At 41.7% G+C, this 18,813-nt stretch overlaps 1 protein-coding gene across 2 annotated transcripts in view; it reads left to right on the top strand.

The window, feature by feature from the left end:
* The window catches only part of LOC126260961 (laminin subunit gamma-1), a 1,198,090-nt gene that overhangs the window by 1,159,459 nt on the left and 19,818 nt on the right, over positions 1-18,813 (top strand). For both annotated transcript variants that reach the window (XM_049958485.1, XM_049958486.1), the window contains one exon: positions 14,179-14,289. In XM_049958485.1, coding sequence (XP_049814442.1) covers positions 14,179-14,289 — 111 coding nt within the window. The remainder of the gene's footprint in view (positions 1-14,178; positions 14,290-18,813) is intronic.

Genomic DNA, 18,813 nt, shown 5'->3' with positions numbered 1-18,813 from the left:
GGTAATAAACAACACAGAAAATACAAATAGACCATCACGTAAGAGTTAATAATGTGAGTGGAAAGCTAAGAGTACATCATATGTGATAGAAGTAGGGTGAAGGGAGAGGTACACTTCAAGAATAATAGATATAGAAAACTAAAAGGAAGTGAAGAAAGAAATAGTCACTGAGAAGAGATACTGAGTCCAAAGAAATTAATGTAGATTTAGGCCAAGTGTGTGGTAAGAACCAAGGACATGTTGTAATGCCAGTTCCCACCTCCAGAGTTCTGAGAAACTAGTGTAAGGGGGAAGAAGCCAGGTTGCATGTGTGGTGAAACAGGCATTGAGGTCACAACTGTCACATTGTGCAACAGGATAGTATGTGTTGCCAGCATACAGCCTCTGTCTATACCCTTTCATCCTAACTAATAACTTTGTGGTAGTTACACCAATGTAGAAGGCTGAAACAGCTGGTACATGACAGGTGACGCTCCCTTTGATAATGTACGAGGGCAGTTCAATAAGTAATGCAACACATTTTTTTTCTGAAACAGGGGTTGTTTTGTTCAGCATTGAAATACACCAGGTTATTCCCCAATCTTTTAGCTACACAACACTATTTTTCAACGTAATCTCCATTCAATGCTACGGCCTTACGCCACCTTGAAATGAGGGCCTGTATGCCTGCACGGTACCATTCCACTGGTCGATGTCGGAGCCAACGTCGTACTGCATCAATAACTTCTTCATCATCCGCGTAGTGCCTCCCACGGATTGTGTCCTTCATTGGGCCAAACATATGGAAATCCGACGGTGCGAGATCGGGGCTGTAGGGTGCATGAGGAAGAACAGTCCACTGAAGTTTTGTGAGCTCCTCTCGGGTGCGAAGACTTGTGTGAGGTCTTGCGTTGTCATGAAGAAGGAGAAGTTCGTTCAGATTTTTGTGCCTACGAACACGCTGAAGTCGTTTCTTCAATTTCTGAAGAGTAGCACAATACACTTCAGAGTTGATCGTTTGACCATGGGGAAGGACATCGAACAGAATAACCCCTTCAGCGTCCCAGAAGACTGTAACCATGACTTTACCGGCTGAGGGTATGGCTTTAAACTTTTTCTTGGTAGGGGAGTGGGTGTGGCGCCACTCCATTGATTGCCGTTTTGTTTCAGGTTCGAAGTGATGAACCCATGTTTCATCGCCTGTAACAATCTTTGACAAGAAATTGTCACCCTCAGCCACATGACGAGCAAGCAATTCCGCACAGATGGTTCTCCTTTGCTCTTTATGGTGTTCGGTTAGACAACGAGGGACCCAGCGGGAACAAACCTTTGAATATCCCAACTGGTGAACAATTGTGACAGCACTACCAACAGAGATGTCAAGTTGAGCACTGAGTTGTTTGATGGTAATCCGTCGATCATCTCGAACGAGTGTGTTCGCACGCTCCGCCATTGCAGGAGTCACAGCTGTGCACGGCCGGCCCGCACGCGGGAGATCAGACAGTCTTGCTTGACCTTGCGGCGATGATGACACACGCTTTGCCCAATGACTCACCATGCTTTTGTCCACTGCCAGATCACCGTAGACATTCTGCAAGCGCCTATGAATATCTGAGATGCCCTGGTTTTCCGCCAAAAGAAACTCGATCACTGCCCGTTGTTTGCAACGCACATCCGTTACAGACGCCATTTTAACAGCTCTGTACAGCGCTGCCACCTGTCGGAAGACGATGAAACTATACGAGATGAAGCGGGAATGTTTGAAAATATTCCACAAGAAATTTCCGGTTTTTTCAACCAAAATTGGCCGAGAAAAAAAATGTGTTGCATTACTTATTGAACTGCCCTTGTATGTTTTGCCAGTTGCAGGTCTGGTATAGGAGGTAGTAGGAGGGTGCATAGGACAAGTCTTACAGTGAGAACTATCACAGGAGTAGGAGTCATAGGGTAGGGAAATAGGTACAGACGGCACTTAGGATCTGACCAGATATTGCAGTGATTGGGGGTAAGGGGGCTGTTCAAATTACAAGAACACACAGACAATGACAGACACAACACTTCATTACATCTAAAAATAACTAGTACAAGAAGACACTTGCCACAGAGTGACCACACTACTAATCTGATAATCCTAGTCAGAATGTCAACATGCAAATGAGGGTGAGGCTGGCTAGGCCTAACTCTATAAGCCATCAACCTGCCAGTAGAGTGCATGGAGGAAAGGCTTCGCACACACCCATGAGTGGTGGCCTCTAACAGTTCTAGTGTCTGCCGCCTTGTGTGGTAAATCTTACAATTGCACACCTGAATCTATGAGGGTAGCTATACCCCACCTCCTTGGGGACGGAGCGTTGATCATTCCCTGGGGAATGTGTGGACAGCTGCAATGTGAAGACGGCATCCATGTATATGGAAACTCAGATGTGAGAGGGGAGAACAACTTCCAGTTGCCAGATACCTTACAATATGGATAAAAGTGGCAAGTGCAAGGAGAGTCCCAATGCCACACTGTCAGAGCACGAGATAACAGGACCGGTGATGGGCAATCCAAGTTGGAATCCCTGGTGATGTCCAGCTGCAGTGTGGGGAGGCAACTCTGCCATAGGCGAAGGCTGCACAGGAGACATTGAACTGTAAGGGGCATGTCCACTGGCTGGAGGGGCACCGGAGCTGCTACCAGAGGCTACAAAGTCATAGGCTTATCAAGGGGAAACACTGACACAGGGGGAAGATGGGGCTGGAACACCGGGGAATAGGTGGCACCCAGTAATTGGGGCACTGGCAAAGGTGGTGGTGTATGCAGGATGGGGAAGGGGGGAGGGATTGCCCACCAGTGCTTGGGGCTGATTTTGATGGCACCAGAGACCTTGCAGATGTTCAGTCCAGAGGGTGTAGGCACTGCCATGTTCTGATACACGATGACTGCTGGTAACCAGTGGGGCCACCAACCATAACTACCGGGCCCTACTGCCATCCCTGGTGGAACACTTGGTGAAACTGAACACAATAGCAGGCAAGATCCCCGATGGAGGAGATGGAATAGTGTCCTCAGCTAGTGCCCACGGAGAGGCTGGGCAGGACTACAGGATTCAGTAGGAGTTGTCTGGTATGCAGTCAGAAAAAAAAAAAAAAAACAGTAATGCCTCCTTGGTGGTGGAGTCCTGTGGATATTTTTTCATCTGGGTCTTAAAGGTGTAAACCATGTACTCAACTTCCCTGTTAGATTGCGTGTGAAAGGGAGGGGAGTGAATGCCAGAATGCCCAAAGAAGTTATGAAAGGGCTGTGACAGGAACTGAGGCTCGCTGTCAGGAATGAGAATAACTGGGAAACCTTCCACAGAAAATTTTTTTGAGAGAGCCTGAATAGTGACTTCGGTAGAGGTCAAGGATCACTGGACCATATGTGAAAAAACACATCAGAGACAATCAATCAAAACTTGTCAGAAATGGCCCCACAAAAACCACTTAGATGCATTCCCAGGGCTAAGCTGCTGGAGGCCATGAGGGAACGAAGCCTTTGGAGCCACCTATTGACTACCACACTGGGGACACACAGCAACCAAATACTTCAGTTCCCGGTCAATGCCAAGCCAGTACACATGTCTGTGAGCCAAGGTTTTAGTTTGGGAAACACCCCAGTGATCCTCGTGTAACAGCTCTAAGACCTCCTACCACTAGCTCCTGGGAATAACCACCCTGGTAGCTGTGAAATCTGTGGAGAAGATATGATGGCGCAAGAAAAAGTAGTTATGAAGTGGGTCAGATACTTGGCCTGGAGAGTGAAAAGACCAACCCTGGTGGACGAGGTGGACTACTTGCTTGAGGACAGAGTCAGATGCTGTTGCCTTGGTGATTGGGACACTACTGATTGGAAACCCATGAGTTGTTTGTTGGAAGGAGATATACAAATGGAAACACATGACATCCTGTCAGTCAAACTAAGGATACAGGCCATTTGGCAGTCATGATAAGGCATCTGCATTGGCATGGCATGCAGTGGGGCAAAAATTAATGTCACAGTTTTTAATGCCCACTGCTGCAACCCTTACTGGGGACCTTGCAGATAGACTAAATAAAAAAACTAATGGCTTGTGGCTCATAATTAGTTGGAATTTGGTGCACTACAAGAAAATGTGAAATTTGGTGACCACATACACAATCATCAGAGCCTCTTTCTTGATCTGAGAGTAGTGGACCTGTGCTGGGCTGAGGGTTTCAGACGCAAACATCAGTGGCTGCTCCAAACTATCTGCATCTGAATGGGCAAAGACTGCCCTCCACAGTACTGTGAGGTGTCCGTAGCCTATACCAATGTGTTATTGAGATGAGAAGTAGTTACACACAATGCCGACCTGAGGTATTCCTTCAGTGTGGTGAAGGTCTGGTCGCACATGGGAGATAAGACAAAGGAAACACTCTTTTGGAGAAGGAGGTAGAGAGGGCATGCAGTGTTGGATGGCCCGGGAATGAACTGGTGGCAATAGGCAATTTTAGCCAGGAATGCCCACAGTTCTTTCAATAATGAGGGACACGGCAGGTCTGTAATAGCCCTGACAAGACTCTCCACGGGTTGGAAGTCCTCACACAAGATAGTGTGGCCCATATACTCAAGAGATGATTTGAAAAATTTGTTCTTCTGCAGATTACAACACAGACCAATGGCCTGAGAAGGGCCCAGAGAATGTTGCAGATGGTCACTTGTAGTATGTCTAGTAAGGACAATGCCACTCAGCTAGTTGAAACATTGTCGAATTGTGGACATGACCTGTTCCAGGTAGCATTGAAAAATTGCAGGGGTACTTGCCGCTGCAAACATCAACAGTTGCTATTGATACAAGTCAAAAGGCATATTAAGAACCATGGCACATCTGGAATCATCATCCAGGGGTAACTACTGATATGCGTAGAAAAGATCAAATTTGGAGAAGAATTGACCCCCTGCTAAGTGTGAACAATTAGTTCAGATGTGGCAATGGCTATATGGTGACCACAGACTGTAAATTCATGGTGACCTTAAAATCGCTGCAAAGTCACAATTTAGCAGAGGATTTCTTCATGATGACAAGGGATGTGGCCCACTGTCTAGAGGAAATGGGAACCACAACTCCAAGAAATGTGAGCCAGTCCAGCTCCACCTTGGCTTGAGAACGTAGGGCTATAGGAATCTGCCTAGCATGAAAAAATGTCGGACGGGCTAACTGCTTCAAGGTTATGCAAGATTGAAAGTCTCTGGCACACCCTAGGCCTTCTGTAAAGATATACTGAAATTCTAAGCACAGAGATTCCAATGATTGATAGGGGACTTCAGCAGATATCAACTGTATTGACCCGTGACTGAAAAGCCAAAGGCATCAAAACCAAAAAGGTTTGCTGAACTAGCAACATGGATGATACTAAAGATAATTGATTTATTGGTAGCTTCAGCCTTGAATTGGGCATGCAGAGGGATTTGCTGTTTACCATATCCCTGGAGGCACCTGTTTACTGGCAACAGTGGCAGTGAGCAAAGGTCTGAATATGTTTGGACATTAAGCAGGGAAACCTCTGCACCAGTGTCTACCTGCAGATGTAGCTGTCTCAAGAGGACCAAACCTTTGATAAAAAGCTTGTTGGAATCCAGATCGGGAACCAGTCCTGGTGATAACACTTCCTGGATATCCATATCCATATTCTCTGATGCTGCATTCTGTGCTGTTGAGTTGCATACTACCACAATGTGCCCTTTTATTTTGATACTTATGACAGACACTCTGTTCTGTCATGTTTGAGCAACAAGATACACATGACAGCAACAGGGAGCAACACATGGAACTCTGTTTATGCACTGTGTAGAAGCCACTGGATTGGCCAGCTTGCACTGCTGCTACATGACTCTCCCTGTATGCAGCAGACGCATCTGGGTCACCATGTATGACCTCGATGCCACACCATCCTTCCAGATGCTGATCAGTTGTGTGTGAGACCTCATACGATTGAGAAATTCACAAAACTTCTTCAAGGGAGAGTTCTCTAATTGGAGGGAGCATTACGGGACCTTACCCAGGGCAGAGTGGATGACAATATTGCAAACCATGATGTCTGCATATGATTCTTTTGACTCAGTCATGACAAAGTGGCACTTGCAGCTAAGGACCTGGAGGGTTGTGGCCCAGGCATGATAAGACTGATGGGGTTGCTTCTTCAATTTGTAGAATTCAGACATAGCTGCCATGATGTGCATGCAGTGGTGATAATAGGGAGACAACAATGAACATAAATTGTCAAATTACAATAAGGAAAGTTCTTGCAACTGGGCCAGGTGCTGCAACAGCTGATACAAGAGGGAGAAATCCATGTCAAAAATAGCACATGATATACCTTCATATCTGTAACATGGAAAGTGTGGAAATTAGGCAGTGTGTAATACACTTCGCAATCTCCTGCCATTTCATCAAATGGCAGGAATGGAGGAGAAAACAGAGCCAGGTACTTAGAGAGCAACACTGGTAAAGCCAGTTGCATGACCTTGATGACAGCCTTCTGTTGCTGCACCAGAATAACTTGTACAAGAAGACATTTACCATGTAGTGGCCACACTACTAGTCCGATAATCTTAGTCAGAATGACAACATGCAACTGAGGGTGAGGCTGGCCAGATCCAACTCTGTAACCTGTCAGCAAGTTGGTAGAGTGCAACACACACTATCCTGTTGCACAGCTTGCTCTACAATATGGCAGTTGTGACCTCAAATTCTTTTTCTCCACACATGCCATCTGGATTCTTCCCCCTGTCATTAGTTTCTCAGAACTCCTCCGCAGGGTGGAACTAGCATTACAACACATCCTCCGTTCTCACCATCTACCTGGTCTTAATTTTCATTAATTTCTTCAGACTCAGCATTTCTTCTCAGTGAATATTCCTTTCTTCACTCCCTTTCAATTTCCTAATTCTTTTATTTTCTGACCCATCTATCTCTCCTCGCCCCCTACCTCTACCACATATAGTGTTGTTAGTTTTCCACTCACACTATTAATCATTGCACAATGTTTTGTCAGTGCTCTGTGACTTGCTTATTACCCTGTCTTCCACATTCAGCCTCTGATGCACAGTTCTAATGTCTGTCAACTTCAGTAGTGCACCTTACAACTGCGCACCCAGATCTCGTGTATGGAATCTATGTGTGGGTGGAGTGGGGGTGCAGGCAATGGAAAGCTATTCTAGGTGTGGTGGGCAAAATGTCAGACAGAATTGACCCCATTCCAGGGCATAATTTTAGGAAATCATAGCCTTGTCGAAGCAGCTGATTAATATATTGGTTGTAGCCGTATGTTGTGTTTTGGAGGAATCAGTAGTACCAATGTCATTATCCTTCCAGCAGACATGTGATCTATCACTGTATTACTTGACTGATGGCAGTATGTAAGCAAGCGTCTACACCTCTACGTACAGCAGCTGCCATAAAGATCCCATATCTGTAATACAAAGTGACCTACAGCTCTTCCTTAAAACCTCATGTCCTTCCCAAAGACTAACACTTCAATCCATAGAAATTCTTACACCCCTCCCCCACCCCCTTCCAAACCATGCACCCCTACCTTTTACCTTCTTCCTAAGATCCACATAAACCCAAGCATCCTTGCTGCCCTATAGCTTCTGGCTTCAAAGCACCGACTAAACCTATATCTGCCTTAGTTGATCAACACCTGCAATCTACAGTACAAGAACTCCCCTTTGCTTCTCACCATTGATGTCACCTTCCTCTATATAAACATCCCCCATATACGTGGTCTATCTGCTACTGAACATTGCTTCAACCAGTGCCCAGCTGATTCCAAACCTATGATGTCCCTCCTGCTCACCTTAAGCAACTTTACACTTACGAACAACTACTGTACATTTGAGGGGCAGACATACAAACAGATCAGGGGCACAGCTAGGGGAACGAGAATGGATTCTTCCTGTGTCAACCCTTTTCATGGGTCACTTGGAGGAGTCTTTCCTGGAATCCATAAGCCTTCAATCTTGGTTTGGTTTAGATATATTGATGACATCTTTGCCATATGAACTCATCGTGAGACTGTGAGGCTGACCTGCTAAAATTTTTTGGAATCTCTAAACACATTCTTCCAATTAAATTTCATGTGGTCCTGTTCTGAATACCATGTCACTTTCCTTGATGTTGATCTCCTCCTCACTGAGGGTCAGCTGCACACTTCTGTTCAAATTAAACCTACTTAACAAACAACAGTACTTATATTTTGACAGTTGCCATCCTTTCCATGTCAAACATTCCCTCCCATGAGCCTTGTTCAGATGCAATACCAGCTGTTTCGACAAGGTTATGACTTTCTAAAAACGTGCTATGAAATGAGATCCAGTCCGTCTCACATTTTGCCCACCACAACTAGAATAGCTTTCTGTTGCCCACTCTCCTCCCCCTTCCTCCCCCAATCTTCACAGTGTGCAGGTCAGACCCTATGCTCCTTCTGCACCCATTTACCACATGCATCCTCCTATCACCCCCTATACCAGCTCAGTAACTGGCAAACATACGTTATCAAAGAAAGAGAGACACTTGTCATGTACCATCTGTTATGTAAAGATTACAAAGCCTTGTACAATGGTATGACTACAACCAATTTATCAGTTAGGATAAATGGGCATAGACAGAGGATATATACTGGCAACACACAGTATCCTGTTGCCAACATACTCTACAATATGGCAGTTGTGTCCTCAAAGACTGTTTTGTGAACACATGCCAACTGGATTCTTCCTCCTGACATTAGTTTCTCAGAACTCTGCAGGGTGGAACTGGTGTTACAACATGTCCTTTGTTCTCGCCACGTACCTGGCCTTAAATTACATTAATTTCTTCAGACTCAGCATTTCTTCTCAGTGACTATTCCTTTCTTCACTCCCTTTCAGTTTTCTAATTCTTTTATTTTCTGACCTGTCTATCTTTCCTCACCCCTACCTCTACCACATATAATGTTGTTAGTTTTCCACTCACATTATTAACTGTTGCACATTGTTTTGTCAGTAATCTCTGTCTTGCTTATTACCCTGTCTTCCACCTTCAAGATCTCAGGGTTCTGGGCAACTTTTCCATAATTTTTCCCATTTCCTAAACCTTGCCAGTACTTTTCCTTAATCCCTCTTCCTTCTGCTTTAACCCTTCGGCCAGGAAAGCTTGCAGTTTCTTTAACTTTTTTGTATGTTTGCTGCTGCCACTGCTTGGTGAGTAGATTTTGTTATCTGTCCATTCATATGTTCAAAAATTGCTTATTTTCATTGGAATGAACTGTAGTTAGACCAAATGGAAATTATTATTCAGTGGCAGGTTGTTGGAGAGATACACTTCATCCCAGAAAAATAGCAACTCGCAAACACTCATGCAGTTTAGAATGAATTGCCTAGTGGATGCATTTAATTAGTGGTACACATCAGACATGTTCAGAGACAGGAAAACACAACAGTGAATAGTGTGTTTAGTTCTTGTAGAACTGTAGCAGAAGTGACAGATACTAACCAATGAAAATTTAGATGAGGAATAGGTTCTCAATGGGAAAAATGTTGCTGTGACTTACCTGTGTCCACATATGGATCACAATGACTGAAACAATTACAGCACAGACAAATGTTTTATGGATTTTTTCTGTGGTAAATGTAAAAATGTGGGATACTATTATCATAATAATAAATATATCAGTGGTTTTCAGCCCAGAGACTTGTAGTTCTAATTGGAATAGAAAGAATAATTATTGAAAAGGATCATTAATGTGATCCTAATAAAGCCATCCTAATTTAAGTTTCTTTTAATCACCCAAAGAGAATCTTATTGTATCTTCTTATACCTACTCATGACAGTTCCATTGTTGCTGGTATGCTGTCTCTGCAAACACTGTTAACACAGCATGTTTCAGTATTTATAAGAGAAAAAAGGACAAAAGTAAGATACAAAGATTTTGAACTGTAACTGTTGTTAATGTGGAAATCAGACCTGTGTAGAATTATGATACTGAATACCAGTTAATGCAGATTAATGCAAAAGATATTGTAGTTTGTTTTTGTGGTCTTCAATGTCAGTAAACTGGTTCGTTGTTTATTTTGCAGCATTGGATGTACATATATTGGTCAGATCCAAGTGCATATTTGCATTGTCAGTTTTACAAAATAATAATTACAGACACTATGCAAGTGGGTACTGAAAATAAACAGAACAATTTTTTTTGGGTTGGGGGGAGGGGGGGTGGGGGGTGGGGTGCAGAGCTTTTGTAGTAGCACATTTTGCAGCTAGGAGCACACAGAATGAACATTCTGATTCAGTAAGCCAGTCGAGTGCCATCACTGAAGAAGGTTAGGACTAGTTTTGGGTGATTTTATAGTGACAACTGATTTGTGTGATTGTCATTTTTGCAATGGCTGCTTTTCATGAACAGCATGCAGCAATGAAATTCTGTTGATTTTTTTTTTCCCCCCGCTCACAAAAAGTCGAACAGAAACTCTTGAAATTTTAAAAATAGAATGCAAGGGGGAAAACCCAAGTGTATGAGTGGTTGTTCCATTTCAAAAATGGTGAAATGTCAGTTGATGACAAACCTCGTTCTGGTCATCCTTTCTTGGCCTGAACTCATGAAAATTTTGAAAACATTAATGCAATCATCATGAAGATCAGTGACAGAAATTGTGGAGCTGTTGGGACTGACTTGGAGGTCAGTGCGGTGAATTGTGACAGAAGATTTGGGAATGAAGAAGGTGGCTGCCAAATTTGTGCCATGACTGCTGACCACTGAACAAAAGCAAGGTCATATGTAAGCATGATGTGCTTTGAAAGAAGAGTCCCGAAATGATCCAAAATTTTTTTTCAAAGATTATCACAGGTGACGAAACTTGGTGATACACTTATGCTCTTGAATCAAAGCAACCATCAATTTCAAGTTGCCTCACCCCAAGAGGGCTGGTCAGGTGAAGTCAAACATTGAAACAATGCTGGTTTGTTTTTCAATATGAGAGGAGCCATGCATACAAGGTTTGTTCTGCAGGGTCAGACAGTTAACGAGGCTTTCTACTTGGAATTTTTGGAAAGATTGCACAACAATTTGCAGCAGAAACGACTTGATTTGTGCAGACAGGTGACTGGTTTTTCCATTGTGACAATGGCCCTGCTCATACAGCTCTGTCTGTATGACAGCTCTTGACCAAAAATAGTACAACCCCTGTTCTCCAGTCTTCCTTACTCATCTGACCTTGCCCCGTGTAATTTTTTGTTTGTTTCCTAGAATGAAAAGAGACATGAAAAGAAAGTGTTTTACTAATGTTGCTGAAATGAAGTAAAAAACGACAGAGGCAATGTCAAGTATCATAAAAGAGAACTTAAACAATGTTTTGAAAAATGGAATAAAAGATTTAACAAGTGTATTAGTGCAAGTGGAGAGTACTTTGAAGAGAATTGAAGGTTTATGCTTAAAATGTGAATAAATAAGTTAAAAAGGTCAAGTTTATTTTGGCTACCCCTCCTGTAATTGCCGTATGTATATCATTTTTAAATACAGTAGCACCATACATAAATATACATTTTGTATCTAGTGTGCAGTCTAACTATACAGCTTTTATGTTTATTGCACCATATGCAAGAACATAACTTGAATTTACTACCTGTCTGTCTGTGCACATTGGCCGGAGTGGCTGAGCAGTTCTAGGCGCTACAGTCTGGAACCGCAAGACCACTACGGTCGCAGGTTCGAATCCTGCCTCGGGCATGGATGTGTGTGATGTCCTTAGGTTAGTTCGGTTTAAGTAGTTCTAAGTTCTAGGGGACTGATGACCTCAGAAGTTGAGTCCCATAGTGCTAAAAGCCATTTGAACCATTTGTCTGTGCACATTTGAATTCAGTTACACTGTGTGCCTATTTCTTGTGTTTTTGCCTTTAGCCTTATTCAGTCACTGAAGATAAAGGACTCTCTACATGCAATAGTTTTATTGTTTGCATAATTTTCCTTTTCAAGCTGTTATTTGAAATATGAAATGATATATGTCAGCTGAATACACAATACCAGGCCTGCAGTTCTGCAGGTTATTGGGAGTGAGAGGTTGTTGGGGTGGAGTGGGAGAAGGGAGAAAGGTGGCAGGGCCTGGAAGGGCTGATAATTCTGAGAAAGGTGGTGTGTACAGGATAGGAATAGGCAGCAGTTGCATGGGATAGGAATGTGACATAAGGGCACTGACACTGGTAAGTTTGTGTGGTGCACAATGTTGGTGACATGAGGACACTTTGGGGTCTGATGGAAAATGGGTGTGGAGTGGAGGCTAGTGGAGGTAGAGGCTAGAATGATTATGGGAACAAAAGGTGTGTTTCAAGGACAACTGCCATCTGTGTAGTTCACAGAAGCCGGTGTTGGTGGAAAGTATCCAGAAGGAATTATTGTGAAACAGCCATTGAAATTGAGCGTGCTATGCTCAGTAGCATGTCCTCCAATCACTGGGAGAAGTTACTTCCAAAAAATATCTATGAATCTGCATATGGAGCTACTTAAAGTGGAAGGATCACATGAAACTAATCACTGATAAGGCAGATGCCAGACAGAGATTCAGTAGAAGAATTCTCAAGAAATGTAGTTCATCCACAAAGGAGGTAGCTTACAAAACCCTCATTCAACCAATACTTAAATGTTGCTCATCATTCTAGGATTAGTACCAGATAGGATTGATAGAGGAAACAGAGAAGATCTAAAGAAGAGCAGCATATTTTGTACATGGAAAAATAGGGAGGACAAAAGCATCATGGCAGATACTGCAAGAAAGTCATTCTGCATCACACATTTACTGTCAAAGTTTTGAGAGCACATGCTCTTAGAAGAGTCAGTCAATAAATAGCTTCCTCATACATATGTCTCGTTAAAAGACTTTGAAGGTAGAATTGGAGACATATGAGTCCACACAGATAATTACTAGCAATTGTTGTTCTCCCCAAACCATTCATGACTAGAACAGGAGAAATAGGGGTGTTACATAAAGTACCCTCTGCTACACACTGTAAGGTAGCTTGTGGAGTAAAGGTGTAGACATAGGTGACCTGAGACAGGAACACCATCACATACAGTATGCCAGTGAGTGATTCTTTTAATTAACTGTCACACACTATGGCATTCTTATCACAGTGAAGAAAAAAGTCAGACCAATACACTCTGGACATTCATTTTGAAACAATGGTATAGGAGGACTGTAGTTACAGCATTTTAGGAATAAAAACTTGTTCCAACACATGTAGCAGTATCATGTACAAGTGAGAAAAAATATACCAAACAAGTTCTCACTTTTTTGTTGTTGTTGTAGCTGGAAGTTATGCACCATTTGTATGATGCAGTCCAAATAAGATGACCAGAATTGTGCCTCAGCCACTGTATTTACCAGACATGGCTGCTGTGACTTCTTTCTATTCCCGAAGCTTAAGAGAACCATGAAAGGACATCGTTTTCCACCATTGAAGAGATAAAAACAGAATCAGTGTAGGAGCTGAATATCTTAATGAAAAATGAGATTCAGAAGTGTTTCCAAGATTGGGAAAAGGCTGGCACAGGTGTATTGTATCTGAGGGGGGGGGGGGGGGGTTCTTTGAAGGGGATAAAGTTGATGATGAATAAATTAAGATGCCTTAAGAAAAACAAAAATTACTTTGAAGGGGATAAAGTTGATGAATAAATAAAGATACCTTAAGAAACACAAAAATTCTTGTCACTTTTTGATCACAGCTCATAAAATGCATTCGCAGAATTGGAATTGTAGAAACAGTTTCTGGTTTAAAATAAATAATTTTGTATGATTTAGTGCTCTGTTAAGAGTAATGTTTTCATCTGTGACAAATATTTTTTTGAAATATGCTGCAGGAGTGATTAAAAAATCCTAATACTTACACACCTGCATGACTAAATTTTAGTCAGCTGGTATATATTTGTGTTGTGTGTGTAATAAATGTTCCAACGCCATTCATAACGTGGAAATTACTTTGTGTTTCAAGCAAAAGGAAAGATAACTGCAGCAGACTTTATTAGCTTACAAGAATACAGCCCCAGTTTATTTCTGTCAAAAGAAACCTACATTGCTCTTTATGGTTTGCAATTTATTCATAGGCTAAGAACTGTTTTAACCAATGTATTAAGAATCTTAAAATTTTTATTTTGTAGTTATAACCACAATTATTTATTTGTTTATTGTTATAGCCATGAACAAGAAGCCAATGCTATCAAACAGATAGCTGAGAAAGCTGTCAACACCTCAACACAGGCATACGAACTGGCAAAGCAAGCTGTTGATCAACAACAGAATCTGAGGTAGAGCATATGAATATAATATAAATGCTTTTCATGTCATGTATGTAGGAAACAGTGCTTCTGAAAGTTCAGCATATAAAATTCATTCCTGAATAAGTGAAACACTCATTTAATTAGTTCTGGTGAGGTCAGTTTGTATGTGCAGGAATACATATTTTTCTTTTTATAAATCTTGCTTGAAGATCGATGTTTCAGACGTTAGAAGATGTCAAGCTTTATGTAATAAGGATTAGCTAGTACATTAGCTTCACTTTCATATATACTGGACAGAACATGATGTGTAAAATTGCTGCATGCCCAGCTTGATAGCTTCTTCATAGACTGCTTCTACTACAATAATGCAGACAAGCATATGTTGCTGCTCACACAACAACTACTTGCACGTATATTATTGCAACAATCTCTTATTTTCAAAAGCTGTTAATTTTTATTGTTAATTTCCTATTTTACTTTTTAAATGGTGTTTTCTTTCAGTAGAATCCACTGTGCATGTGTTTGTAGTCATGTGTAAGCTGCAACAGAAATGTATAAGTTTATGCTTGCTGAGATTTGTCATGTAATGTACAATTGTGAGATATGTTTGCAAAATTGATGCATTTTGATCTAACACTTGGCAAACTCAAAGAACAGAAAGTTCTGGATGGGATAACAACAATGGATGGATGCTGCCAAACTGTGGCAGACCTCAAGCTCGACAATCCAGTTGCCAAACATAATGCACACCACAACACAAATAACTTCAACAGCTGCTTCAGCCGGCCGCTGGTGGCCGAGCGGTTCTGGCGCTACAGTCTGGAACCGCGCGACCGCTACGGTCGCAGGTTCGAATCCTGCCTCGGGCATGGATGTTTGTGTTGTCCTTAGGTTAGTTAGGTTTAAGTAGTTCTAAGTTCTAGGGGACTTATGACCTCGGCAGTTGAGTCCCATAGTGCTCAGAACCATTTGAACCATTTGAACAGCTGCTTCAGTACTCGAGCCATTTTGATACATGCTTCCAGCACAAGCTTCTCTGAATAACACGCACGGGAACTGTTTCTCCAATATATCCTGTGCTCTAACAATCACCCTGACCTAAACATCTGTTAATCTTTCCCAGTTGCCTTACCTTGCCCCCCCCCCCTTTCTTTTTTTTTATTTTTTATTTTATTTTTCCCACACTACTCTTTATCCATCAAGACATGTACTGTTTTGTCCCACCACTCTTCTTCCCACCACCCCCTGTGTGAGCATTCTCTCTCTCTCTCTCTCTCTCTCTCTCTCTTTCTCTCTCTCCCTCCCTCCCTCCTCTCCCCCAATCTCTCTCTCCTCCCTCCTCACTCACTCTCTTCTCTCCCCCATCTCTCCCTTCCCTTTCTCCCTCTTCATTTTCACCTTTCCTTTTCCCTCTCCTTCAGCCGCCCCCCCCCCCCCTCTCCCTCATCCTACATTTCCGTTGGCTGTACCCTCTACACACTTTTTGTCTTGTTGTGCAGCCACTGAGTCCTCTGTCCACAGACCTGCCTCTTTCCTACTACCCCCTCTTATGTCCTTCCCTCCCCCTTCCCCACCTCCATCAGCTCAGGCAGCTGCTTTCAGTAATAGAGTATCAGTAGTTAGTTTCACTGTGGTGGCCACTGGTGTGTGTATTTAGGTGTCTTATATGGTTGTGTGTGTGAATTTGTGTACTTTTATTAGAAAAAGAACTATTGGTCGAAAGCTAATGTGAATGCTGTTTTGTGTTATGTTTCTGTGCTCCAAGCATTGTTCTGCTATAGGTGAGTGGCTGTCTTTCTCTTACTTTATGTATTGCTCCAACCAGGAATTTCTATTTTTGTTCCATTTCAATTTTTATGCATGTCAGCATGTTTTATTCAAGTTCATATTCATTAATATTAGTTTCCATGACCAACTTTTCTGTCCAGTGCCCTTCATCCAGCCAATGCCGGGTATGGGGTGGTATGGTACTTCTCCTATTTCATGGAGAACCAACCATACTTTTTGATAGGCTGTTTATGATGGGATCGCTGCTTCAAAAGACATTTTAAAGCTGCTGGCAGTTCCATCCCACCCCACCCCCCTTTCCCCCTCCCCAGGGAGAAATCCATGTAGTCTTTGGGCCATTCCACAGCAAGGGGACCACAGGTCTCCACTTGACCATCTCCAAATCTAATGAAATGTGGTGTGAAGGTTCTATACAGTCTTTGGTGAGTACATACCAAATTTCAGTTCAGTATCTTCAGTAGTTGAATTTTTAGGGGCTTTTAAAGAGAGGTTACTCACCCTCGCATCACATACATAGGTGCACATGTTTCAAGTTTGCTAGGCTTTTTTAAAAGTTGTAGCAAACATTTGGTCATTTACTTTAATATACATACACAGCTTTCTATTCTGAATCACATCATGGCAATAATTATGGATTTAGCCTCACCTAAATATAGATATAAGTCTCTAAAGTGGCTAAAAGATTTGTTGCGCTATTCTAAGAGCTGGGGTTTGACCAACCACTGCTACTTTTCATATGAATCAATCACACCAAAACTTCAGAATGTTATTCCTATCTATGATGTTTATGTATGGATCAAATTCAATTACCATTGGATGGCTAGATGAAAAGATATACATCTGCAAAGTTGGCCAAAATTTACTACATGGAAATTTTTGGGTCTTTTTGGCGGAAGATATCCCAGTTGTGTCTTTTTTCAATCCTTTTTTTCTTGCCACAGCTGGAAAGAGCATGCTTTAAGTTTTCAAAGCTATACTGTTTCATTTCTGGATATTGTATATTGATGAATAAGAATATGTGTCAGAAGTTATTATTTTTGCCTGTTGAGAAGATTGAGAAGTGAAATATTTTGCTCATTAAGTCTCATAATTGATCTTGTTATTTGAGTATATAAATCAGTTTCAAACATTAATTTAACACATGCCATAAAACAAGTATAATACACAACACAGCAAACTTGCAAAACAGAAGTACTAAAGAGTCATTTCCATTTTTGGTTAAAAAGTTCTACAATTTTGTCAAGGATAGATTGTGGATAACTATTCTGTTTTGTCCTGATGATGATGTTGATGGTGCTTCTACAGTCATGAAAATATGTTATCAGAAATCCAGCAGATGTCTTTATCAGTTGGCCAGTGGAAGGAACAAACAGAACTGTGTGGGTGCATAAAGCTGATGAGGACATCTTGTTGTTCATGTGAAACTTCACACACATTTCCAGCCCACCAAAAATTGTCATGCATACATGAAACATACTATCCTGGTTGTAAACTTGCAATTGAAATTGTTAGAATTTCTTCATCTGCTTTGAAAGAATTAACTGTGAATGCTGTAGCATCATTGGAAACTCTCTTTACTCTGAGCTGATTTCAATTAATTGGCTTAAACTGATGATTTTCTCTTGTTTCAAATATTGTGATTCCCATGGCAAACCTTGTTTCTTGATCAGGCTCAATTCTTTTAATTTCTTCTTTTGGTACATAAAAACACTTTATGCCTGGAATACTATCATCATAGAATTTGAACAAATCATATGGAGTCAATATTTGGCCATCTATGGGCCTCTGCAGACTAGCATGGGCAGTTAGTCTATGTGCTGTTCCCCCAGTGGCATCACAAGGCAATTTACCATGGCTTGTTCCAAAAAAAATTCCATTCTACAGTAAATGCCAAATCCTTTGTGCAGGCATATACTGATCAAATTTTTGAAATTCTTGTATTCAGTAGCTGAACCATTACTAACATGATAAACGTTCTTAATGTTTTCAATCTTTGTCTTTAAATGTGATATTAACTTTATTTGAAAGGCATGAACAGCAATGGTATCATGATGGAGACAGTTGCTGATCATACAAATGCTAATACTCTGACATTCTTTGCCACCTAAATAGGCAACAAATGGATGTAATGTGGCCTGACTATTCTCCCAATGAAATCCTTGCACATCTTGAACAGCAAATGAATAATTCTCAGTGTAATCCATCAATATAATTAATTCATTTTCTGCAAGATTTCTTTTTAGCTTCTTAAGGTATAAACTTTGGTGTTTTGAAACAAAGTGATGGCTTCTTAAATCAGTAGTTTTCAAAATCAGTGCCTCCATGATATCTTCAACAGTTCTCTGACATGTCCCCAATGTGCCTCTGTCAGTATGGATCCTCTGCTTGTATTCCATTGTTTCTTCAGGGTCATAGTCTTTAAAAGTGTCTTCAAGAAAAGCCTCTAGTTGCATTTCCTGGGCGTTCCTCACAACATTGCAGCATACAATCTTTTGATTCCAAATTGCATTCAGTTGTTTTTTTTTTCATCAAATCTTGGATGGACATGAATATGATCCATAGGCACCAACTGTAGTATAACATTTCAGCCAGAGCTCACAAACTTTTGCTGGCCAGTGTGGCTGAGCGGTTCTAGATGCTACAGTCGCAGGTTCGAATCCTGCCTCGGGCATGGATGTGTGTGATGTCCTTAGGTTAGTTAGGTTTAAGTAGTTCTAAGTTCTAGGGGACTGATGACCTCAGATGTTAACTCCCATAGTGCTC

Source organism: Schistocerca nitens, chromosome 5 (assembly GCF_023898315.1).
Source record: "Schistocerca nitens isolate TAMUIC-IGC-003100 chromosome 5, iqSchNite1.1, whole genome shotgun sequence".
Taxonomy (NCBI): domain Eukaryota; kingdom Metazoa; phylum Arthropoda; class Insecta; order Orthoptera; family Acrididae; genus Schistocerca; species Schistocerca nitens.
This window is presented reverse-complemented; position numbering and strand designations above follow the sequence as displayed.